At 40.0% G+C, this 26,082-nt stretch overlaps 2 protein-coding genes and 1 long non-coding RNA gene across 7 annotated transcripts in view; 1 reads left to right on the plus strand and 2 right to left on the minus strand.

Moving 5' to 3' along the window:
- Positions 1-3,920: 3,920 nt before the first annotated feature.
- On the minus strand, positions 3,921-16,712 carry LOC129348110 (uncharacterized). Its single transcript, XR_008600558.1, has 3 exons — positions 16,271-16,712; positions 15,494-15,574; positions 3,921-4,032 (listed from the first exon to the last, which is right to left on the minus strand). It is a non-coding gene; the product is annotated as an uncharacterized LOC129348110 (long non-coding RNA).
- mad2l1 (MAD2 mitotic arrest deficient-like 1 (yeast)) lies at positions 16,679-20,605 on the plus strand. Its single transcript, XM_023270102.3, has 5 exons — positions 16,679-16,821; positions 17,703-17,849; positions 18,487-18,607; positions 19,402-19,505; positions 20,164-20,605. Exons 1-5 carry the CDS (start codon positions 16,758-16,760, stop codon positions 20,334-20,336), a joined length of 609 nt encoding a protein of 202 aa, XP_023125870.1. The 5' UTR covers positions 16,679-16,757; the 3' UTR covers positions 20,337-20,605.
- pde5ab (phosphodiesterase 5A, cGMP-specific, b) overlaps positions 17,703-26,082 on the minus strand; it is a 117,278-nt gene continuing 108,898 nt past the window's right edge. For all 5 annotated transcript variants that reach the window (XM_023270101.3, XM_035948103.2, XM_035948102.2 and 2 more), the window contains 2 exons: positions 25,455-25,538; positions 17,703-25,354 (listed from right to left, as the gene is read on the minus strand). In XM_023270101.3, coding sequence (XP_023125869.1) covers positions 25,235-25,354; positions 25,455-25,538 — 204 coding nt within the window. In that variant the 3' untranslated portion in view covers positions 17,703-25,234. The remainder of the gene's footprint in view (positions 25,355-25,454; positions 25,539-26,082) is intronic.

Here is a 26,082-nt window from a genome sequence, read left to right on the forward strand (position 1 = left end):
TCTTTAAGTTCACCGTTTTTATTCTATGATCTACTAACTCTGCTTTTATCCACCTCGTTTACAGAAGCTAAACTTTCCAGACAAACCAACCATATGCTACATGTCCAGCTTCAAATAGAAGACAAATTAAGTTAGTTAGATGAACACAGGGTGTGTTTGCACCTCAGAAACACAATGTTGTTAAAGAAACTAATTATATTTCCACTAAACAAGGGTCCAATTTAAGTTGTGAGGGTTCAATGTTTAAAAACGTTTAATAGGAAGAAACTGAACTAGACTGACGGTAGACGACCGTCTGCCTCCACTCCACCAGCGCCTGTTACTATCATTTGTAATACCTGAAATATCTTAAATAGCAGAACTTTTGCAGCGAGATGTGAAAAGATGAGGCTCATCATAGTCACATATAGTTTATCAGTGACTAATTCAGTGCTGTTTACTGGTCTGGTGAATCTGGACATTAGAGATCACGGTCTACAGCTTGTTCCCTCAGGAAGCATCTATTTTCACCTTCTCCATCTCTGCCAGAGCTGCACAGAGACTCTGTTGTGTCGCAACAAAACAAGGCCTGCAGCCTCAGCGGTGGAGGAGAAGCTGAATCAAGGTACATGAATAGCATTATTACACTACTGTAGGAGACTTTTAAATGAGGAAATGCCACCATCTCCCTTATACAAATGAAAAGTTCCATTTATAAGCAATAAAATAGTTCCTTGCTCAAGCCAATACACTCAGGGGTTTTACTGGTACAGTACTGCAGCAGCGTTAGCAAACTTTACGGAGCCAGTTTGCTGACTTTATGACTATTCATTGTTCTGGTACGCTGTTTATTAGCATTCACGCCATATAAATGAGACTTTTAAGCCACTGTTTGGCAAAAGGAACACAGCCTCAGTGAAAAAAATCTGTAGTACATCTGTTGCACAGTCCCACAAAATGATACTGTTGCTGATATTAACAACAGCAGCATCAAAAGCTAAAATAACACTAAATAATTAGACATAATTAGGTGAAACCGAATTGTTTGTCATGATACCAGTGGAACGTGATGCAGAGGAAAGAAATAGAACAGAAAGAGCTGACAAAGACGTATTGTATCAACATTCCATCGTGGCTTGTTAATGATTAGGAAAAGGAACTCAGTGAACAATGAATGAAAATCACCGATTCACAGATATGTAGAGATGTTTTCCTCTGGAAGAATTTATTTCAATTTAAACAATGAAGAATGTGGATCAATAAATGTTTAAACTAAGTTCCGGGAATCACTGTGTAAGCAATGCAAAGAATGCTGAGATATGATGATTACTGTGTTTTATTTTTGCATTTTATATACAATGAAAGGATAAATATCTTCTTTAAAATATTAATCATGACTTGTGAAAGGGCTAGAACATAGAAATGGTGCTAAATTTTGTTCATGTTTGTTGTTATTTTGCATATAAGACAATATAAATTACATGATATAACAACAAAAAGCAGAAAAATAGGTGTGTCGCCTAATTGGATTATATTTGTGAGTGTAAATATGAATATTAGTAGGATTTGCATGTGTGGATTGAACTCAGTGTCAATATATTGTGTAGAAAGTTAACTTGGAGAACTAAATTTATCTCATATCATACTAAAAGGGAAGTTAACCAGATGTGCATTTGTTTTACACTTAATATTCTGCTGTGTTCTGCATGTGTACGTTATTTACGGACACCGAATTGCGTGACCTAAATATGTAGCGGAAGGCAGGAATTGATGGGACTCAGAAACACCCCCACAATTTAATCAGTTGTTCCTTGTAACACGGATAAGTCCCGATAAGTCTGCAGTGGTGGATTTATAGTAGGATCACAATCATGTGATCATCAGCAGGCAGCTGATGTAGTGTTCACTTGTTGTCATGGTTACAGTGACACTGTGCCGCTATCTGGCAATGATACAGAAATCTTTAACAAATCCATGGATCCAGACTATAAGCCGCATCACTGCCAAAATCTGATCACTTGGTCCTTGTGTCATTTCTGACCTTCCATGACAATTTCATCCAAATCTGTTAGTCTGTTCTTGAGTAATGTTGCTGACACAGACAGACAGACAGATGAACCAACGCTGATTGTCACATAACTCCACCATCTTCCTTGACTGAGTAATAAGATGATACCCCATAAGTCTGATGTAAAATGTTATGCTGTCATGTCAGCTAGTAGACGAAAAGTCATAGCATGAAAAAGTAGCTTCAACAGGTTTTTGTAAATATTGCAATTTTAGAGCATAACTATCTGCTTTTTTTCTGTGTGAAACACTTCAAGAAGTGGGTCACTGAAGCCCTGATGTTGCTGATGTCGGTCGGTTGACGAATCGTCTATGGGTGAGAGTGCAGGGTTGGAGGGGTGAGGGACCTAATTACACCTCCCCCTTTATTTAATAACGTCCCAAGCAACCTCTCACAAAGGAAGCCCACAGTGGGCCTGCCCAGCTATTTATAGCCTCCCCAGTGCATGTTGGTCCATGCTGGAGGTGTGTGAGGTGGGCTGCAGGCAGTGTGTACATATAGAGAGTGTGTGCGTCCATGTGTGTGAGTGTGTGTGTCGGCCTGGTTGCTCTGACACAAATAAATGAGCAGTGTTTCTACGTGGCACACTGACTCTCTTTCACCATACATGAACTGCACTGAAAAGAGCTTTTTCAGCCTCGCTCCCTCTCTCTCGCTGGATACACAACACGGCAATGATAACACAGCTCTGTGTGTGCGCTGTGCACGTGTGCAGCTCAGATTATGATGGATCTACAGACGTGGTTAAGACGTTGGTCAGGCATTAGTCTGACATGTCACTGAAAACACACAGCGCTGGATGTAAACAAAAACTCATACACACTTTTTTTGTTCGGGACACGTTCAGGTAAACTTTATCAAACGCTAGATTTAAACCAGCTGACAGATCGCTCATTTTATTTATATATAGATATCTTTTTATATATTCTGTGTTTCTGTGAAGAGCTTTAGTGACCCCTTAAATTTTATTTCTGGTAGTTTATTTGCCAAGATTAAACTAAGGAGGAAAAGAAGTCAGTAGTTTTGAGCTCTTTTGGAATAAGTTTGGCCCAGATTTTATGAGAAAAAGATGTCAATCAATAATCTTTCTTTCCCCAACATCTTATGCCATAGATCTAAAAAGATTTTTGTCTGAAACAAGAAATATAATAGATGAGAAAGCCAACTAAATAGCAACAACAGCAGCAAGATAAAAACCTCCTTTCATTCCTTTCAAGTCTTTTCACACCAACTCTATGTACCAAATTCTATATAAAACTCTGTCTACACTGATCAAACACAACATAAAAACCTTCAACCATCTGAAGTAAAAGACACTGATCATGTCATCACAATGCAATGTTCTGCTGGGAAACCTTGGATCCTTTGACACATACCACCCACCAAACCTCGCACCCTGGCAGTGACCGCTTCAGTTACAGCTCTTTTAATGATAAATTATAAAAGTGTCGATGACGGAGAATGTCCTCACACAGCCCCTCCTCAAAACAAGCTTTTCTTTTAAGTGCTACTTGCTTTCCTGCTTGACAAGCTTGCAGTGTGGACACTCATTTTGGCCCGCAGCCTCACAAATGTGGGTAGATGATGAAATTTATAGCAGAAAGCTTGATTTTGCCTTTATTCTTACGCATAACATTTGTTTTCACTTGGGTAATTTATAGGAAAATGTCATAGTTTTGGTTAAAATACAAGCTTTTCCCAACATTTTTGAAGTTTCTGCTCCATTTTCTTGGTTACCAGTGTGATGAGTCCAACCTCATCTCATATGCAGAATCAGCCAAAATAATGTTTACACACATCAGGAAAACAAAAACTTGCATAAATATTTCAATACCACATTTATTCAGACATCATGAGATTAATAAAAGTTACCTTTGGCCTCTACAATTACAAGAGGTGCTCAAAGTGGTGGCCACTGGCTTCCAGACATTTCTGTTGTGTTGTAGATGTCACTTGTTGATGCTCCATTCATGAGGTAGCGCCATCTGTTGGGAAAACATCGTACAACAGGACACAGAGTTATCGTCATTTGATCAAACTTAGAAAGAGGAATCTATATGTATAGAAGTACTATTACAAATGAAATATTTATAAAAGTTTTTCTTTTTCTGATGTGTGTCTACCTTTTTTTGGGTGACTGTATAATTGATTGACTGAAAAGGTGCAACACAAAGGAGTGGAAAAAATAGCAAAGATATCTTGTTTCAAAATGTATTTATGATACGTTTCCAGTAAAATGTAACTTGGAAAACATTTTAGTTGCACAGGAATGTAAATTTTGGGAGACAGCAGCTCAGTGTCACAGAAGGTGCTAATAAAACACACCATATGACCAGAATGTTTTGCTTTTTTTGCATTACTGCATGGCATTACGTTTCGACAAAAGGACAAGCAAAAAGTCTAAAATGCATAGACATGGCATGGAAAATGTATGAAAAGGAGCATGTTATTAATCCCATGATATCACATTAGAGACAGGGCTGCAACATGACAACTCGGCCTCCAAACTTCCATCCATCCATCATCTATACACCACTTAATCCTGATTAGGGTTGTGGGGGGCTGGAATCTATCCCAGCTGATTTAGGGTACGTGTCCACTAGATCCGGCAATTTCCCGCATAAGACTCATTGTCTATGTGAAAGGCACCGCGTTGCATACTGGACGGTTGTGGTGTGTTTCGAGCAGCGATCTGGTGCATTTCCCCGGAGCGGGCTGCAGCTCACTTCCATAAAGTAGACACCACTTCTACTTCATGCAAATCCGATACGACGTGCAGAGGTCTGACGCATCGCGAAACTTTCGTCAAACTTCTAAACTAGCCGTCGGTGAACTAAAACGAGGACAGATTCAGCTGCTGCACAGATTATTTCTCACCTCAAATGCTTTCAGAAATACTTTTCACTGAACTGTTTTCGTAATAAAAGAGAAAGTTTGCAACCGAGCCACCACGTTGGTCTGGCTTGAAATCCAGGAGCAGACAGCTCCTGAGTCGATGTGTTTGTCCAGTCAAGGGCAGGATAGTTGGAGAAGAAGGTCGGCAGGAGTTAAACACCAGCTACTGGCCTCAAGGACACGCTCACCAAGCGGAGGCAACTTTCAGATGTGGTGCGTTTACATGCGGGAAAAATGCATCTAGTGGACGAGTAGCATCAGGGTGAAGGCAGAGGATACCCTGTACAGGTAACAATCACACTCACATTCACACCTATGCTCAATTTAGAGTTCCCAATTAACCTCAGCATGTTTTTGGACTGTGGGAGGAAGCTGGAGAACCCAGAGAAAACCCATGCATGCACAGGGAGAACATGCAAACTCCATGCAGAAAGATCCCAGGCTGGGATTTGAACCGGGGATCTTCTAGCTGCAAGGCCAAAGTGCTACCCACCAAGCAACTGTGCAGGCCCCGCCTCCAAACTTCCCAGATCCTAAATTGTTTGAGCATCCACGGGATGCGTTAGAACAAACCACACCCAGCATCCAACAAGAGCTAAAGAATCTGCCGATCGTTTCCAGAGTTCTGGCGTCTCTCTTCTCATGTCTCAAAACTCGTGGCGGTTTACTGACGCTAAAACACTACATATGACTTTACTAATAAAGAGACAACATCATTGCCATCTCAAGCTCAGATGGCCTTAATGATCCACAACAGTTAACGCTTTAGTTCTTCGTTGGGCGGCTAATGCTAACAATCTGTGCGGTGGTGGAACCAGATGTCGTGCATTATGTCCACTGATGCAGCAGTAAAATCAGACTTATGACCTTCTTCAATCATCATGACACTGTCCAAACCTCACATAAGAAGCAAGATTGCAATTCATGTAGCGGCAGTATAATTTCACTCACAGTGTTGTTTGAAGCTTAGTGAAAATGATTATAGAATAACTGTTCTATTACAACAAGCTTTGCGAAACAGCATCCACCAAATGGCCTCTATTATTCTATTAAAGTCCTTTTTTTTCTTTTTTCAAAGCATGATTTCATTGGTTACGTTTGGCTGTCTGAAGCTTGGCCACATTAACATCAGTCCATGTTGCACCAAAGCTACTATTAAATAATGGCAGCACAGTGCAGTAATCCAGGCAGCGTGGCTAAACAGAGCCAGCTGACAGTGTTTTTTGTGAGCATGTTTGTGTGTCCTCGCGGTTGCGTCAGCGCTGCAGGGACGGAAGGAGGACAGATGTGCCAGAAGAGCTGAGAAACTCTGCTGTAAAGCCTCTTTCTGAAGTTCCTCCCCTCCTTCCCTGCGTCTCTCAGTTTACCTATCCTCCGTCTGTCCGTTCGTCCATGTCCTCAGAGGTCAACAGATGTGTTGGTCATGAAACATTTATCGCCGCCGCAGAGTGCATGGCTGCATGTATAAATCAGTTTTGCTAGCTCTGGGAAGACTGCAGATATAAAAGTATGACCATGCATGGGAAATATGACTAGCGAGGCTGGTGGAAAAGTCTTTGAAGGCCAAGAAGAACAAATGAATCGCTTGATTTGGACGAAGAAGCAGGAGACAGAAGAAATATGTTTTCCGGCAAAAAAAGAGAATATTTATGAAAGCAGTTCTACAAACTGGAAAAACAATACAATGAGATGAGACATGATGAACAAAAGATGAGTGTAAGGAGTGAGTGAAATATCACCGTCTCACAGCAGTTGTAGTTCACAAGGCCCTTGACAATAGACGGTGGAAACTCTTAGAAGGTAAAACATCATTTTACTGCTGCAGCTGCCAAGCAAGCGGTGGTTTTAGGGTTAACAGAGGCCCAGGAACTATCGAAATCTTTTAATTAGGATAGAGCCACGTCTGTATTAGTAGTACTGGTAGTAGCATAGTAGCAGTGTTTCACAACAAAGAAGAAACCAAAGTAGTAGACTGACTGTTAAATGAAACAATCATTTCACTAAAATTCATGCAGGTTTTAGTTCTTCAAATGTCAAAAGAAGAAGTATAGAAGCTGATGTTCTACCTCTTCTGATTAAAACAAGTTGATAAGGTACTTTGGAAGAAGAAATTTCTATCTGTGGGATTATTCCAGTTGCTAAAATTAAAGAATTGGGTGTTTTTTGGGGGCCTGAGGAAGCATTAGCCAGAAAGACTGCATGTTGGACAGGAAAACTGTTTTCAGTCTTTACTAAAATTTTCACTATCAGGAAACAGGCATCATTTGTTACATTGTTAAGCTTTCTGAGGCATTTTAATGTTCAGAACTTGTTTTCTAGTATAGTGTTTATGCTTTATGGTCAATCTGGGTGTCCATGTTGTGTGCACACATGTTCAGCTGAAAAGTTGCCTAATTGATTGAACAAATTGCCCACCTTTAAGATCTTTTACAGCTCAGTTCTTGGAAGCTTTTACAACGTACACCTTAAATCTTTTACTACTTAGTTCTGAGTATACACAACTACCGCAGCATGAATACTGGCCACTGAGATTAAACCCTACTGTAATTGTACATGGGTTCTGTTCCATCAGTGCTTCATTTTGATCAGTCCAGATAAAACTCTACATGGCGATGATGAGGGTTTGGAATAAAACACAACAGATAGATTTTGGGGATTGGCGGAAAACATCCAGAGCTTAAGCCTTGTAAACCCGATCCTGGCACAGTCGGTGCTGCAATGTAAAAATGTGTGAGTTCTGGAGAGTCATGCGTGGTCCATTAATGGACAGCAGGAAAACACAGAACCCATGCGTTACTATTGGACCCATTGGACCCAACAGCAGCGTCACATAACTACTTCCATCATTTTCCATGTATGAATACTGTCAAGAATGGTATTTAATCTTTAGCACAAAAGTCCTTTGCGAATTATTTTTCTTTTTCAACAATAAGTCATCCCAATTGGAATATGAAAGCCACAACGTCCTTTTTATGCTCACTTCATGTGAGGTCAACAGGTGTAAACACTTCGACTACTTTTAGATGTGGTCAAGACAACGCTGCATAAACCCTTAACCCTTTACTCTAATGGTCACCCTTACTGTGAAAATACCTGATCTTAACCTCTAACCTGATCTAAATCTAACGCTGCTTCTAATCTTAAACCTGGGAAATAAAGATTGTCCTTGTTCTAAGTGCTTTGCATGCTGTTCAATGTTCGACTGGATCACAAAACTAGTTCCTTGATGAAGTAATGTCAGAAACCATAGCCATTTTGGAGGAGATGTTTCCATTCTTTAAGGCACATTGGGTCTTTATGTAGATGAACAGACACATATACACCCACCAGACTCCATGGGAATAAGGATAACACACTCGTCCCTCTAGCTTTCTGTGTGCAAATTACATGACATGCAAAAAAAGACAGAAGTTTGAAAAAATACAAGTCAGATTTTGACAAAAAGTCACTCGACACGCTACAAAAAAGAAAGAGAGGATGGCAGAAGACCTGTTATAGTTGACACTAGGCTATTCTGTGGCATAAAACTCTAACAAATTTCAAGTTTGGCAGGTTATCTGTAGTCTGCAGTAAAGTTTTATTGATAAGTCCTGATCTAGAGGACGGACATCTCCACAGACACATCATCAAATATTTTAACATCAGATCTTATGGAATGCTTCTGCTCAAATGCATGAGTTCTGTGGTCATTTTCAGATTTCCTGACAGGATATGAATTTCAGTTTATGGGTCCAACACAAGAGCAGCAGCACCACGCCATACAGGATCCCTGTTTCTACAACATTTGTTCATAATTACTGTAAAGCTCAGACAAAATATAATTATGAACTAGAAACCAAAGGCTGGTGGTTTTGGAAGCAATCTCCAATGAACAGTAGGTCTTTGTCATAGTTGGGATCAACACTAACTAATGACGGTGTTGGTGCTGAATAATGACTCCACCTTTTTTATGCTTTTTTAACACAAGCTGGTACATGATTAATCCCATTCTACTGTGATTCTTCCCTCTCTATGACAGCTGACACACTTCTGTCCTCAGACTTCAAGAATATCGCCATTGATTTGGTGCTGTTTTTATCCATAAAAGCACAGTGCAGCTTTCAGACTGCATCTGTGTCTTACAGAAAGCAGTAAAACCTTTCCACCACCACCCCCTCCCCTGCTAGTGTGTGCTCTGTTTGTTAATGTTACAGCTTGCAGACATTTCTGAACTCTAGCCATCCTTGGAGAGACGTTTCCATGTGTAGGGAGGACTTATTGTATGTGGATGCAGTGCAGGTGGCTGGACAATGACTGAGTAACTTTACATGCTCACATCCCACCCACCATCTATTAGAACTTGTTTATTCTGGAGGGCTATCTGTCCGTGGCTGAGGCCTGCATGTTTAGATAGTCTCTAATGGGGCTGTAAGCCGTCATATAAACTCACTTGTAAAAGGAAGGAACTCTGTGTCTTTATGAGACAAACACAAGCAGTGACTTTTTATAGGTTCAAAGTGATGAACTTGAGGTGCTTTCAATAAATACACATGCTGAAAGCTGGGGCTCCGCTTTGGCTCGAGAGGTTTAAAGTGCAAGACAATTAATCGGTTCATCTCAGTAATAAAGGGTGTAGATGGATGGAACGATACTTAGAAGGAGGCTTATCTTCAACAATAACATCCTGAATGAAGTGTGTGTGCTTGAATACACTACGCTCGCATTTGATTTGTGTATGTACAAGAATGCAGGAATGTGTGTGTGTGTGTGTGTGTGTGTGTGTGTGTGTGTGCTTGCGTGTGAATGAGACATGAAAAGTCATCTGCAGAGCTCCAGCTGTTGAACATGCAGCGCCAGGGAACAGGAGGCACGAGGCCAACCGACTGAGCGCTGCACGCCCTTCACTGCAGCCACTCAGCTCCAAGTAGGACAAACACATCACCTACAAACACCTCATTACACCGTACACATCAGATTCTCGCCTGTCTATATGTAATTAGCAATGCGGCCGACACAACGCACCTTCCCAGCCTGAGAGTGAGGACCGAGGGAGTGTTTAGCGTGATATAATGAGAGAGCCGAGCCAGATATGCACATGAAGCAAATGTCAGTCTCTAAAACAGCTGAGAAGTCAGCACACATAAGCCTACTGGAGTGTTCACAGAGTGCAGAAGACAACTTTATGTTCAACTGCTTAAACGTATACAGCTAATATCATGACAAAAAAGATGAACTGAACTACATTCAAAGGCAGTAAAAGGCCATAAAGATGCAACTTTATCTATCAAACAGTATTTTTTGGACCTGAGTTCACTATATGCTTCAATTATATGCAGATGTAATATCTGAAATGCACGTTATAGCAGATGTACACCACCATTCAAAAAATTGGGGTCATTTAGAAATGTCCTTATTTTTGAAAGAAAAGCATTTTTTAAAATGAAGATAACAATTTTTAATGGAATATCTCCATAGAGGTACAGAGGAACATTTCCAGCAACCATCACTCCTGTGTTCTAATGCTACATTGTGTTAGTTAATGGTGTTGAAAGGCTAATTGATGATTAGAAAACCCTTGTGCAGTTATGTTAGCACATGGATAAAAGTGGGAGTTTTCATGGAAAACATGGAATTGTCTGAGTGACCTTAAATTTTTGAATGGTAGCGTATGAACCACCTGATAGCAAAACAGACAGCATCTGGCAAAGTCAGATTCAATGCTTATTTTTATCAATAAATACTATGAAAAGAAGTACTTGTGGTATAGCAGAAGCCTTCACTGAAAGGAAAGAAACCTTGTTGGCTCAGATTGTGAGAAGATCATGTTTAGTTAACCAAAGTGAATTCATATTTTCAGTAGATCCACACAGTTTAATGCTGTGTTTATTTCATTTTGTTAAAAAATGTAATGCTCCGATGGTGGCAGTATGTCCCACACAGTGATATGAACCACAGACACATCATCAAACTGTCCTCAGATTGATACAAATGCACCACCAGAGGCAGCTACATCCAAATAAAACCCAATATCAACTCTAATCCATTCAGCTCAACAAACAACAAACAAACAAATACAGTGTCCTCAAAAGAATCGTAGTGGATTGAAATTAATACAATAGCATGAAATATTGTCTCACTGATGTGTTTCAAATGCCTAAAATGTTTAAACCTTTTAAAACTGATTTAAAATTAAAATTACAGACATCAACATTATTTTGACTCGTCGTAATGACAGCGACAAGTCAGAAGTGTTATTCCAGATCTCCAAACTGTCATTCTGACCAGTCAAAGCAACACTTAGAGATATTACAATCCAGTTTGGACTAGTAAAAATAATAATCACACATCATAATGACGAGTACAAACTGTTGTGCTTCACTCCCGTTGGATATTGGTCTGGAAATGTGTTTGAACAGGAGTACTGGTGGTTGCTGTGGTGGATCAGATCTTTAGAAAACGTTGTGACATGGTGGTAAAACAGCTCGTCATGCACAGTTACAGTTCCAGCGCTGGGGTATGTTTGAAAAGCAAGTGTGCCTGAGTTGTTTTAGTGGAAAACCACCAGTGGTCAGCTCATACTAGTCCACTGATGGAGAGCACAGTCACTGCTAAAAGATAAAACTGACCTTTCTCCTTTTAACTAATGATGTGTTTCTAAAAGGCTCGTCATAATATTTCAGAATAATAATCAGCGCCTCGAGTTTCTTTCTCAAGAGATTAGCGACATGCTTCATAGCACAAAGGGGCCACTATTATATCAGAAGGAGACGGATGGCTGGCTTTAATGAAAGTCCTGTATCTGTTGGGGTTTTCAGATTTTACTACGAAGCCACGTTTGAGGTTTCATCCCATTTATGAGCGCAGAAAACAAGCAAAGGATGTATCATTTTCACGATGCCAGACTGATCCTCATCGCCAGCGCCCACAGTCTCTGTTGTGAAACATGGCTGTGGTGCTGAGGTCTTCTCCATACAAAACCATAGACTTGTTCTCGTTAAAGTGACACCAGTTGGAATCCCGTCACTTGGCTCTCAAAGTTGTTGACTGGGCTGAAGTTAAAACGCCAACTGACAACGTTTGAAGGGTTTGCACGACTCTCTGTAAATTTACTGGATTATTGTTTGCACGTCAGTACAGTTACTGCCTCTATGTGTGGCTAATAATGATAACTGCAGCGTGTGTAATTGAAAGCAGGCGTACACATTTAATACTTATCTTGTCATCTCCCACTGCAGCAGATTTAAGGCAGTTAATAAAAGTGCGATACAGGCATGAAAACTAGAAGAATCAGATTTGTCGTCCCCACCGGTGTCATATTATGGTGCTTAATGTTCCTAATTGTCTTTGTCTGAATTGGATTTGTGTCTTTGGAGCCCACTTCTGCTAGGGATGAGTTGCTCGGCTCAGTTTCTCAGTTAACCTGACGTGAGACGTGAAAGCTGCCAGATTGTGTCACACAGCGGTGGAGCGTTCTCAGAGCTGTTGGAGAGTCCTGTGATTAATGGCAGCACGCCTGCGGTAGGGAAAAAACACCTGTCAGGCCCATGAAATACAGTCTGTATGACGAGCTCACTGCTGCCGCTTTATACACTCATCACTTCCTTCAGCCGGCAGGGAAGCGGTGGGGTTTCCACTGCAAATGAAATGCATCTGCAGGTGATCGGAGCAGCTAATTTGTGGAAGGATGGGACTTGAATTCTGTGTTTCATGTGTTTATAGGCCAGTTCATGGTTTCCACATTCCTGTGCACTGGCTGGTGACGACTTTGAAAGGGGACAGTGGATGCACATGTGGGTTCCATTCATACCACTGTAGTGACGCGTCGCATTGCCCCTAACAGGGAACGCAGAAATGCAGCTCTCTTGGTGCTACTGAAAGGCGGTGACTTTACCCTTTTTACAGGAAATAGAAATAAGTTTTGGCATCGTGCTAGTGTGATTATCCCTGAGAATATCAGGCTGAGTCAGGACAATTTCTGGAGAATGGAATATTTCCCACATGTACCAGATAAAGCGCCTCCAAAGTCCCACAGTAACTGAATCAATTAACCCTCATGTCGTCCTGTGGGTCAAAATTGACCCATTTTAAAGTTTAAAAATGTGGAAAAGATATATATATTTTCACAGTGAAACTTCTGATGTCCACATTTTCAACATTTTTGGAAAATCTCTGAACATTTTTTGGTGGAAAAAAAGAAATGTTAAAAATGTTTCTTAAGAACATTCAGATAAAAATCAATCAAAAAATTTTGGTTGATTTTTATGTGAATGTTCTTAAAGAAAATATTAGAAGTTTTACTGATATATATGGAATCACTTTAGATATTTTTTTTTTTGGAAGCTTTTTACTCATTTTTGAAAATATTTACAAGAATTTTCTTGCCAAATTTGGGGGATTTTTTTTTTTTAATATAAAACTTTTAAGGGAAACTTTCAAGGAATTATTTGAATTTTCTTTGTGAAGGTTTTGCAGATTTTCAGAAATTTGTGGATTTTTTTTGCAGAATTTTTGGATTTTTTTCAGATAGGGAAATAATATTTTTTGGTGCCTATAAATGAGGACAACAGGAGGGTTAAACTCATTTTTGATGAAAAATAAAGTTGGATCAATATATAACTGAGGGACTTTTGAAATCCATGAGATATATCTTGCATACATTTTTATGAAAAGTAAAAAATTGAATGTTTTATATGTTCATTATGATCATGTCTTTACAAATTCCATCATTATTTATTATGGAAATAATCACTTATCAATAAAAAATGACTGGATATCACTAAAATGCCAACTAAATAACCGTCCAGATTTAATAACAACCACCTTCTAATTAGCTAAACAATAATAAAATGAGCTGATTCAAAAATTGTTTTGATTGTGTTCTTTTTATTAAGTTGAGATAATCATGAAAGATATTCTTTTTTGGCAATATATCAAATTTTCACTTTCAACTAAATTACCCATTATAAAAACACCTCTCCAGGAAGTGTATTAATTCCAGATCACATGACCTGCTCCACATGATGTCATTTCCTCCTGAAGTAAAGACTGGCAAGACTCCAAGGCTTTCTGACTTATTTAATATAAAGTAGTGTGTGAGTCAAGTGTGGATTTATCGCCTGTCAAATAATTTTCAATTTCAATTTTACTCAAATGTATATATAATATTTAGAAGAATCTTTCTATAAAAATGCCATGTGGTGTTTGGTTATAGGCAGCCATGTTGATTTTAGGCCTGAAAACACAAAAATGTCAACTATGATACAAAAAGCCCCACGATTATACATTGACCCAGGTGTGGATGACAAAGAATCTCCTTACACATCACAATCGGCATTTAATCTGAGCCCCATTTGTTTTCCTGCCACATGCGCACTTTGTGTCACACAGTCTTGACTTAGACAAATAACATTAACACTATGCACACCTTGACAGACATGTGGAAAGTTTCAGTGATCATTCCTGAAGTGGGCTGAGCACCATGAAAGGACATAGCACAGGATTTCTGGAGAATTTAGAGCTTATATATGGATATATATATATATATATGGAAAACATGTAGCTACTAATCAAACCGCCTTCAAAGTCAGACTGCAACAAATTCCATTAAAACCCTTTATCATGTGTATGGTGCAGTACTGGTTCCAAAAGTAGAGTAAATGTAACATGCAACGATAGATGTGATGGGATCACAGATGTGAGGTGTAGGATCCATGGGGAGGATTCTGTTTCAGTGGGAGTCTGGGGGCCTCGCTGATGAGACCAGCTGCAGTTGGAAAAGAAACTGTTCTTGATGGACTGCAGTCTTTCAGCGTTTCTAAAGGTTTATGTCTGTGGTGGGAGAAGTTGACTACAATGTTTCTTGCTAACTTCAGGGTCCTGGAGGCGTGCAGGTCCTGGACGGATGGCAGATTGTCTGACAACGGCGGTCGGTCGTTGTCAGCGGAAGAAGAGTACCAGATGGTGATGGAGGCCATGAGGATGGGGTCACTGTCTTTAGCAGCTTGAAATGAGTGGCAGAGGTTGAATCCTTTCTGTAGGTTCCTTTGAGTTCAATGCAACTGATGGTGGCAAAATGCTGGCTCCAAAAATTCCTGACTCCACTTGACTCTCATTCAGTTTGTGTTACCTTGTCTCTAGAAATACTCAACTACCCATGTCTACAAAACCTGTTATTGTCACTTTGTTTTAGTCGTAAGTTTAGATTTTCTGGGTTAACTCATAAAATAAGATCAACTATATTGATCCCACAGTGTGGAAAGTATAATGTACCTTTTCAGACAATATCTGTAATGTTATCCGTCATTGGTCTATTGTGAACTTGTGAGAGATGGTTATATGTGATGTTTGGAATTTATGAAATGTAAATCATCAGAATGTTGTTCAAATACACCTTAAAATCATTCTATCAAACTAAACTAACTAAAATAGTCATGATCACTGAAGAATGTATATTCACATCTAAAATTATCATCCAGCCTTTAGGATCCATGTCCAACATCAACCTTACTTTTATTTAACTGCGTTTGCTTCTTTGTTGTATATTGTTTGTCTTTTGCTGTATTGTGTTCTTACCTTTGTCTTGTGTTTTAGATATGGAAGGATTAGTGAGCCAACCGACCAGAAACAGGCCCAGCAGACAAGGGATGGAGGAGACTAAAGGGAGACACAAAATGGACACAAAGAGACTTAAAAAAGCTGCACAATGGAAAAAAACTCAACAATAACTCCCGTGGTTGTCGTAATTTTGTGTCTTCTTCTGTTTGAAGGTATTGCCTCTGTGTACAAGCAGCGTGGCGACTTAACAATGGCTTGAGTACTGTTTTCCATGCAGAGTTAAGGTAGTTTGGAGATGTTTTCTGCACCCCACATATGGAGGATATGGTTCAACAGTACTGCAAACAATGGGGCAGTCTTAAATAAAAGTACAAGTATTTTCCTGACTAATATTAGAAGCCAAATATGATGGAAATAGAACTAAACGCTTTGCAAATGTGCATCGATCTACTGATCCAATTCTGAAAAAGGACTGTCATTCATACTGTTTTCAAAGGACAAAGAAAGGTAACCAAAAATGAATAAAAATGGCTATGCAACACTACATTACAGTTGTCGCAAAGAAGCTAAACTTCATGCCGTTTATGCTGTTCATGGGACTGAAAACAGTATGTAAATGTGTACGTAAACTTTTGCTTTGTTTTTAGTTCATGGTTTCTATGTATTTATATTTTAATCTTGGTCTTAGTTAACACAATCACAAAACAACAACAATATGAGCTAGCAAAGCAGTAAGTGTTTTCAAAATAACTACAAAAGACATTAGGAGGGTGATGACTCTAAACAAAAACTTACACGCGTTGCTTCAAAGCTGTTTCTCCTTGTTTTTTGACGGTGACTGCTTTAACTGCATGAAAACAGTGCCTTAAAGTGGTTCACAACGCCCCTAATGTGTACAAAAAACTACTTTAACACAGTTGAAAACCCGTCAAAATGTATTTAAATTGAACTACGAGTACTGTCTCGACTCTTCATATTGAGTTTGTGGAAACTTTCTGGCTTTACATCCGTTTTCATTCAATTGCAAGCTTAAAAAGAAGAGCGTTTACCGAGAAACACCTGTGGATGTTAACGTGGCGGTGAGTTGTTGCGCTCTGCCCTCTAGCGACGTAAAATATTAAGCGCAACGTCATACGTCATCAACAGCGAGACGGAGAACTCCACGCATGCGCAAGAGCGTGAAGCTGACAAATTTCAAACTGGACGGCGGGTAGTTGAAGCCGACAGAGAAAAAAACACAACACGGGTTCATTGTTAAAAAATACACCCAAAAGTGTTAAAAATGACCAGCACGTTGAAAGGAATCACTCTGAAGGGAAGCGCAGAGCTTGTGGCCGAGTTTTTCTGTAAGTACTGGTATTGTGTTTTCATTTCGGAGACCGTTTTGAACGCCTTCGACACGCAGGCATGCGGAGCTAATATGCTACATGCTACCCGTGTACTGTAGCTTTGGTACACTCACCACAACAAGCGGCGCTCCGGAGTTATATCTAAAAATAACGGGTTCAGTCTAAGAGGTTTGGAAGGTTTAAGCTCAGCTGTTGGCTTCATCTCACGACCTTTAAAACTGTTCTCGCTAAACTTACTTTGGCGTTAAAGCGTGGTGACTATGGAGTGCACCGCCCACCACGGACTGCTCTGCTGAGGAAATCGAACGTAACAAGACCTTTCATTAATACTCCATTAATGTTGGACACTGTTTTCTGTATGATACGTGCCGAATTCCACAAAATATCACAATGTTTATGGAGACATAGTCAAAGATCTGGGTCTTTTTGCTATTTAGCAATGCGGCATTTCTAAATAGTCGGTTTATGAGCGAGGTTTGGTTGCTTTCTGTTAGCTTGCTGAAGCCAGAAGCAGCTGTGACAAAACTCTTCTGAATGTCCCAGCTAAGTGAACACACGTTTGAACTCAAAACTGTGTGATACACAACAGAAAACTGGCATTTAACCGTTGATTTTGTTAAAACTCATTTAATTGTATGTATTTTGAACATGCAGTATTGAATATAATGTAAATAAAATAGTTTCAAATACATAAGAATATATTTATCAGGTGTTCCAACACTCATGCAGTGTTTCTGATAGTTCTCAATCATACCTTTGGTACATCTTTTTGTGTATCTCACCCTTTGAATTCTGTTTTTGCCTGACTGCTTTGCTTCTCTTGGATTTTTGCTTAATTTTCATCTTACCTGAATGATTCTTTCTTCTTCTCTCCACAGCGTTTGGCATCAACAGCATCCTGTACCAGCGGGGCATCTATCCTCCAGAAACCTTCAGCAGAGTCACCCACTATGACATGAGCCTCCAACTCACCACCGATGCCAAGCTGAAGACCTACCTGACCAAAGTGGTGTCTCAACTCAAAGGTAGCGAGCTGCTACCTCAAAGATTTTTTTCTCCTTGCTTGCTGGTTTCCTCTGCAGGGACCATTTTAAGGACTGTTGGGATTGGAGTTCTATACCTATATGTGACTAGAGATGATCTGAAATTTAAGAGCAAATAATAATAATTATGTTTGTTAAGGCTGACAGGAATCCAGTAACAAATTAAAGCTGCAAGCAGTGTTGAACGGCTCCTCAGATTCTTGCTGGTCAACGAATCCCAGCGTGTCCACCAGGTGGCGCTGCGACTGAGAGTATTTCAGCCTATCGATGTAATGAGGTCTGGACTCTGATCACACATGGAAAGTCTGAGGCAGATTGCAAACAAATACAAATATGGAAAAACATGATTAGTACAGACAAAGACAAAAAATTCTTCTGTAAAGACGCCCCTTGGTTGCTTGTCCATGTAGTGTTTTTCTGCCATTTTTGGACGATTCAAGAATGTTTTGTAGCAGATTAACTCTTAGTAGATACCCCATGTCTAATCAAAACCCAACAGCTCCTCTGGCATATAAGAAGTTTCCTTTATAATTTCCACTGTCCCTGGTCTTCATGCTACTAGTTTTGTCAGACCAACAGTCCCAAACCTCAATGATAATCATCTTGTTCTGTGTTGCAGAGTGGCTGTTTGAGTGCACGGTGCAGAAGCTGGTGTTGGTGATCACATGTCTGGAGACCAACGAGGTGCTGGAGAGATGGCAGTTTGACATCGAGTGTGACAAGTCGGCCAAGGAGAGCAGGTCGGTTTCTCTACTAGATTCATAAAGTACAGAAAGTCTGTTTTATGCCTTGGGTTAAATGATGAACCGTAATGTGGATTTTCTGTCACTTTGAAGGAGTCACTACATGTTGGGACTTGGTTGGTAGTTTGAGCTGCGTTCCAATCAAATCCCAGCAGGTGACATGTCATACTTGTCAGTCTGATTATGGTGGTTTTCTATATTTTTTCCCCCCATTTTCCAAAACACTTATTGAGAACAGCATACTACAGTTCTGAGCTGAGCCTCCATTTTCTGTTGGAAACCTTCCTCTGAGGTTCTACTCCATGTCGACATGATTCAGCACATCTTTTCTGTAGTTTTGTCAGCTGCACATTCATGCTGCCAGTCCCTCAGTGAACCACATCCAAAAGGTGTCTCCTAGTTGTAGAGGAAACCAGTTTGACATGACTTTTACTTTGTGGCATGAAGCGACTATTAGATAATGGGCCATAATGGGTGCTGTACCATGGCTGACCCCAATTGGAATATGCAAAAATAACATTTCACAATGTTGTAAAAATGGATTTGTGACAAATAAAGGCGGCTTCTTCTCTTGTTGCTACAGAACCAGTTGTTTGCTGCTTTCTAGGTTTTTCAGAATGATAATTTAAACCAGTGTTTGCGACGAGGCCTGTTTTATGTCGACGTTTGTAAAGCCACTCAGACGCAGGCAGCTACTCAGAACAAAACAGGCTTGGACTTTGCACTGAGGCAGACTGCCCTAGTTTGTTGGTGACGATTAGATCATAACCCAGTTCTCCTGTGTTGCCCAGCGCTCCCAGAGAGAAATCCATTAAGACCATCCAGGACGAGATCCGCTCCGTCATCAGACAGATCACAGCCACGGTGACCTTCCTGCCGCTGCTGGAGACACCATGTGAGTAACTAGACCAGGACACATTCAGCCCAATCTGATCCGGGGGCCGGACCAGTAAAATCACAGCATAAATAATGACAACTTCAAATTTTTCCCTTTGTTTTAGCGCAAAAAAGTATAATCTGAAAATGTTCCCATCAGGACTTTAAAAAGGAGACGCAAAACGTCAAAAGCGAGAAACAAAATGACAAACGACACAAAACAGAGAAAAAAAATGACAAAAGTTACTAGTTGACAAAAAAATTACACAAATGACTAGACAAAAAATGACCACAATGAGACAAAAGGACAAAAAATAGACAAACCATAAGCGAGACAAAACGACAAAAATGATGCACAAAATAAGACAAAAAGCACAAGCAAGACACAAAAGAACAATGAGCAATCTAGTATTTTACTTTATGATCAAAACAACTTGTCATGGTCTAGAAATTGTTTTAAATTTATAGTTTTACAAATTTATAATTTGCAGTTCATGTCTTGTCATTTTTACACAAAGTCATCCCGTGGGCCGGACTGGACCCTCTGGAGGGCCAGTTTTGGCCCGTGGGCCGCATGTTTAACACCCCTGAACTAGACTTTTTGTTTCAGAGCCATTTGTACTGAAGTTTGCATCAGTTCTGGTTGATTCTTGTGACCTCTTTGCCCTCTACTCCAGGTGCCTTTGACCTCCTCGTCTACACGGACAAAGACCTGGAGATTCCAGACAAGTGGGAGGAGTCTGGGCCGCAGATCATCGACCAATCGGAGGAGGTGCGTCTGCGCTCCTTCACCACCTCCATCCACAAGGTGAACAGCATGGTGGCGTACAAGAGGACCGACTCGGTTTAAACCTCCAAACCCTATGAGCTGTACATAGCACCGGCCACCGACCCTGTAGAAACCAGTAGATTTTACTGCCCTCTCCTACCTCACTGCCTTCCCCTCTCTGTCCACACTGATGTAAATATTTCTCATATCCAGCATTTATCTATTCTTTTCTTTATTGCTCCACTTTCTCTCAAGTTGTCAACCTTCTGTTTTAGAAGATAGTGGTTTATATGTTGAACTTTTTAAAAGAAAAAGTTGTTAATAAATATCTTTTTGCTTTTTTCCCTTAAGTTTGTGGTTGTGGTTTTATTGCTTTTTGACCAGCAGGTGGCAGCGCAGCACACTGTAAAGCTCATTGTGACCATAAAGTACAGAGCAACACAGAAGACATACCAAATTAGTATTATTCTTTAATGGGACATACCATTCACTGGGCTCACAGTGTTCAGTGGTGTCGACAGTTGCAGATGTGGAACACCTCCTTCATAATTGTACTGTATCAGCATATTACATTATGTCACCACCTTATCTTTAAAAAAAAAAAAAAAATCTCTGACTCTCTCTGGTGTAAATGCCCTCCTATGTACATACAGGAAACCAAAGATTCTCTGAGACCCAAGCAGTGAGGAACTAAGAGTTGTTTTTAGTAAAAGAAGCACAGAGGTCAGACTGCAGGCACATGTATTACAGTCCTGGAGACGTATTCAAAGTACAAAACACAACCACAGATACAAATGAGCTTTGTGAGCGTCTACAAAAGTGCTTTTAGATGAGGCTGTCGAGCCCGTTCGTTTCCGGTGTCTGTTACTGTGCGTACCGAGCGCTACAGCTTTGTAAAAACGTGAAGTGATCTGAGTGATGGCAGAAGTAAACGACCAACTTTCAACCCCTACATGAAACAAATCTGGATGTGTATTTTAAAGCAGGAGGTAAAATCTTGTCTTTTCATGGACAATGCACCTCTTTGACAATGCAGCTGGTTCAGTTTTCTGTTTATTGGTATCAAAAAGTTGACCTTTTGTGGAATTTTAATTATTCTACACTTTTATGTACCATAAGCAACGAAGCCGCTAGCATTTGCAACCTTTGGCTTCTTAAGTAAAGTAGGATTTCAATGCGTTTTTATGTAAAGGTACAAACTTGTACTGGTTTTGTAGCTACAGTAGCATCAAAACCCTTGTAGCTCCTCCTGACGGTTTCTTTTGAATGATTTGCAGGGGCCTGCATTTCCTGACTTATGTAACAGATTATTCTCTTGTGGGTTTTTAATCATCTGCTGGTGGTTGTGACCTCTTAGACGTTCTACTCTTGGGTTGGGAATTGCTGTTCTGTGGGCTGAACTGGGTCACCAGAACTTTAGACTTTAGCATTAGCATTAGCCTGTCTGGTTTAAAGCAGCAGCTACATGTGCTGACTTTTAGTTAAAGAAAAACCACCCTCAAAGCACAAACAGGGTTCACACACCCAGAACAGGTAATTGCTTTTAATTAATCAGCAGGTTGACCGCACCCATTATTATTCAGCTTTTGGGGTAAAAAGACTCAGGTCGGTACATATTTCTAATCAAAGTCATTTCGGGTGGTGTTTAGCCCAGGATGCAGTGATGCTGCCCCAGCGAAATAGTGTTGGGGAAGTGTTTTGGTGGAACATTTGCACATAAGGAGGCGAACGTCATTAAAACAGCTAATTCAGGCAAAGAACCAAGTGCCTTATAGAGGTCAACTGATATAAATGTATTTTTGTTTTTTCGGGCCACTGAAAATTATTAATCATTAAGGAGATTGAAAACGATTAGAAACTGATATACCCGTGTAGTAAAAATGAAAATAACCCTAAGTCCAAGTCTTTGGTTATCTGTTTAACATATAGTTGATTAAAAGGAAACTTATGAACATTTATGCTTCAGGTTTGATTCATCATTAGTCGTGATGTGAAACCAAACAGTGCTTTGGACGGGGCAAAAAAGTGGTGAGGCGGCTGTGTTAAAGCCAAATAGTGAGCTTTTACATTAATTTATTGTATAAGACTTGATTTTAAAAAAGACTAAGTAGAAAAATGCTGAATATCAATTAGGATAATTGGCTAGACCAATAAAAAATCGACCCCTACTGCTTTACTTCATGATGTCTGACAATGTGTTTTTAATGTGTAGGTTGCTGCTTGGACGTTGTTGTTTTCTGTAGCGAAGAGCATTTTAAAAATGGTAAATGCAGATTGTAGAAAGTTGGGAAAATGAAGTAATCTAATGAGTCAGACTAACCTTTAAAGGGGATGGATTTACCTGTTTTAACTGGTCCTAATCTTTCTCCTGTTGTTGTCAGTAATGGTTGGTATGTATTTTTTGGAACTGCCACAATGACTGACATTAATCAGAATGTATGAATGCTTTTGTTTTTGGTGGTTAAACTTGCAGGAAAGGAAAATGAAAGGGGCTTTGTGAGGTTTTCAGTGAGGCAGATCTAAGGGCACCTCTGTACAATTAGTGACTGTTGGTAATGAACTGTCATTTTTGATGAATCTGAACCTGAAACTAGTTGATTCTGGTGCGTAAACCCTTTTTGCTTTTTGAGTGTGATTTGAATAACTTGTCAGCATTTAGCTCAGATACATTCTGCGTTCCAGCGCTAACAGAAACCCCTCTGAATGTGGCAGAAGAATCTTTTGAGACCATCTTTTTCGCTTTTTGCCAAATCCAATACGCTTGATGATGGATAAAAGATCAATTTGAGTCACATATATCAACACTGTCGGGTCAGGCTGCCCACTATTGAACAGAAACACTCCTCCATCATTCACTTTATAAAAACGGGGATGTAGAAACAGCCTTTTGTTGTGGAAAAAGGCATTAATGGATGCAGAGAGATGCGGATGAATAAAAATAGATTCTTTCTTTTAATAGTGAATTGGTCCTATTTTATCACAACAAGGCAGTGGAAACATCTAGACCTATTTCCCTTTGAAATTTCAGGTCTAGTCTTTGGCTCTTTTACATTTTGAGAAAAAAAAATCTAATTTTCAGACAACACAATACAGTACATTTCCAAATGTCATGTCAAAGAGTTTTCCCTAAGAAAGGTCCTTCAAAAAAAGCAGAGATGGGATTTTTTTTGAGTATGAAAACTACATTTACCTATATAGACTCGTGTGCTCTTGACAAAAGGATGACCTTACAATATAGATACTCTAATAAATATACAAAACAAAAATAAATATGCAATAGTTACGATGAGTGAAAAAAAATGTTCGTAAGACTCAAACCCATGTAATGTGTGTGTGTGTGCTGTGAACAAAGACATTTAAACAAGCTTATCAGATCGTTGTGACACTATGTAAAGTATATCGCAAGTACAGTATCTTGATCCCACTGGAACGGTGCTGACCTCTAAGGATCTGTGAAAGCCACTCTGTGCAAAAATAAAAATGGCTATGCTAATAAATATAGCTTAGTGCTGACTCTGTTATTATCTCTGGTGAGGTGACGGACAGAATAGTGACGACGGGTCTCACAAACTTTGATGAAACGAGCATGACCCCAGAAACAGCGGTGCCATGCTGTTGACCTCGTTCCCTCCTGGTTGTTGTGGGAGTTAGCCAAAGGTTAAAGTAAGTTAACAAACACATTTGTTGAAGTTGTTGTATTGAGAGGTATTTCAACTTGGGTTTGAGTCATTTTTTCATATCTGCTATGCTAGGTACTCACTAAAATGACCTGGGAAGATGGCTAAATTGCTACAACAAAGTATGCTAACATTTACGCTGACCCTACTTTCTGGTCTGGTCATGCTACCACTGATGTATGGATGACAATAGGCGGTCTTTCTAGCGCAGGAAGTCAGGCAGATGTGAGGTGGTACTAATGTTTACAGGAACAGCCCACTAACTGGCCTTTTCATGTGGTCTTTGAGCATGTTCTGAACAATCTCTCAATCTCCATGTTCTCAATCTCCATGTCAAGTAGCAGTCTCCATTGCCCCAACATTACCATCAGCAATGTAAAATTTGTCATGTAGGCTAACATAAGCCCTCCATTGTTCTACATATTCAGAGAACTAGTGCTATGTCCAGCAACTCCTACTTGTATCTGTTTAGCACACATGGAGTTAATGTCACTGTAGAAGCATTTTGATTCGACACCGCGATGGAAACAAAAAGGCCAAAAAGTCTGATTATGGTGCCATTGTTGTAAACTTTTGCACCACCTCACACTTGCCTCTAGTTCCTACAGAGGGAATGCTTGCCAAATTAATGGCATTCCCATCATCCTTAGCTGTACTTTGTTTTTCGCACTCATTAGCAAACGCTATCATGCTAACATGCTAAAATACGATGATGAAGCTGGGAAACGTTACAAAATACCAGTTATACCATAGTCTCAAGTCACATCTTCACTCACTATTTGGTTAAGTTTAGGCATCAAAACCATTTTAAGGTTTGGAAAAGACAAAGGTTTGGATTAAAACACACCTTTTCTAAAGTTAAGTTCTTGTTACAAGGCAAACTTCTCGTCACCTGAAAGTAGTTTGCCTTGACGCCAAGCAGTCTTGGGAGTGAGACTCATAATTCCTCCATATTGTACCCCAAATACTAGCATGTTAGCATGATCCTTGTGAACCTTGTAACATGCTTCTATTAGCATTTAGCCCAAAGTGCCCCTGATAGCATAGCCATGTTCCCAGATCCTGCTAGGTGAGTGTGCTATTATTACAGATAGGAAGGGTGGACAAACCTATGAAACTTGACCTGAACCTGCTTCAAGATTGCTGAAGCTGAAGGCAATGAAAATATTCTCTCTCTTTCAGTGTACACAGCATGTTACTTCTTTACTCTAGGTATCATGCTAAGTTCATGAAACTTTGTGAGACCCGGTTGGACAGGGAGAACCCTGCGAGTTGGTGTTGAGACCCAAACTGGAGTCCAGATCACACTAAGCCATTGACCAACCCCTTCTCGCACTCCTCGGCCAAGCGCTTCCAATGCTGCCGGTTTTTCTGACATCCTTCCAGCAACGGCGAGCAATACTCTGACATGCCTGCCAACGTCTGTGACAGCGACAAACACATTTCAACAAGTAGGAAATATTACGGTGAACTGAATGCAGGATGAGGTTTGCAGAGACAGAAACCGCAGTGGCTGAATTACCTCATACAACTGAATGCAGATGGCATCAATGAAGGACACCTGCATGCTGGGTATCTTATCTCTCTTCTCACGATTCATTAGGTCCTACAAAAAAAAGAAGGAAAGAAAGACGTGAACTGCATCAGACGAATGCAACATGTCTTGAAATAGCATTGGCTAAAACAGGGCATTTCAGACACAGGGTGAGAAAGAGATATTGCAGTAATGTGAGGAAAAAAAAGGTGGTTACATTAAAGCCGGTAAACATTTTCTAATAGACCCCAAAATAAAATCAGAAAACTGGCTGTTTAAAACCAGACTAGAAAAAAACAATTGCCCCCTGGCGACAAACAAAGTTTTCTGAATCTCAATCATAAGTTTTTGTGCTGAATATTACTCCGCCAAGGAATGTGGTGAAGTTATGTGACTTGTTTGTCCGTCCGTCCGTCTGTCTGTCTGTTAGCAACATCACTCAAAAACAGACAAACGGATTTCAATGAAATTTCCAGGGAAGGTCAGAAATGGCACAAGGACCAAGTGATTAGAGTTTGGCAGTGATGCATCTTATAGTCTGGATCCACGGATTTGCTAAAGATTTCTGTATCATTGCGAGATAACTGCACGGCGTCACTGTAACCATGACAACAGG

Source organism: Amphiprion ocellaris, chromosome 23 (genome assembly GCF_022539595.1).
Source record: "Amphiprion ocellaris isolate individual 3 ecotype Okinawa chromosome 23, ASM2253959v1, whole genome shotgun sequence".
In the NCBI taxonomy this organism is placed as follows: Eukaryota; Metazoa; Chordata; class Actinopteri; family Pomacentridae; genus Amphiprion; species Amphiprion ocellaris.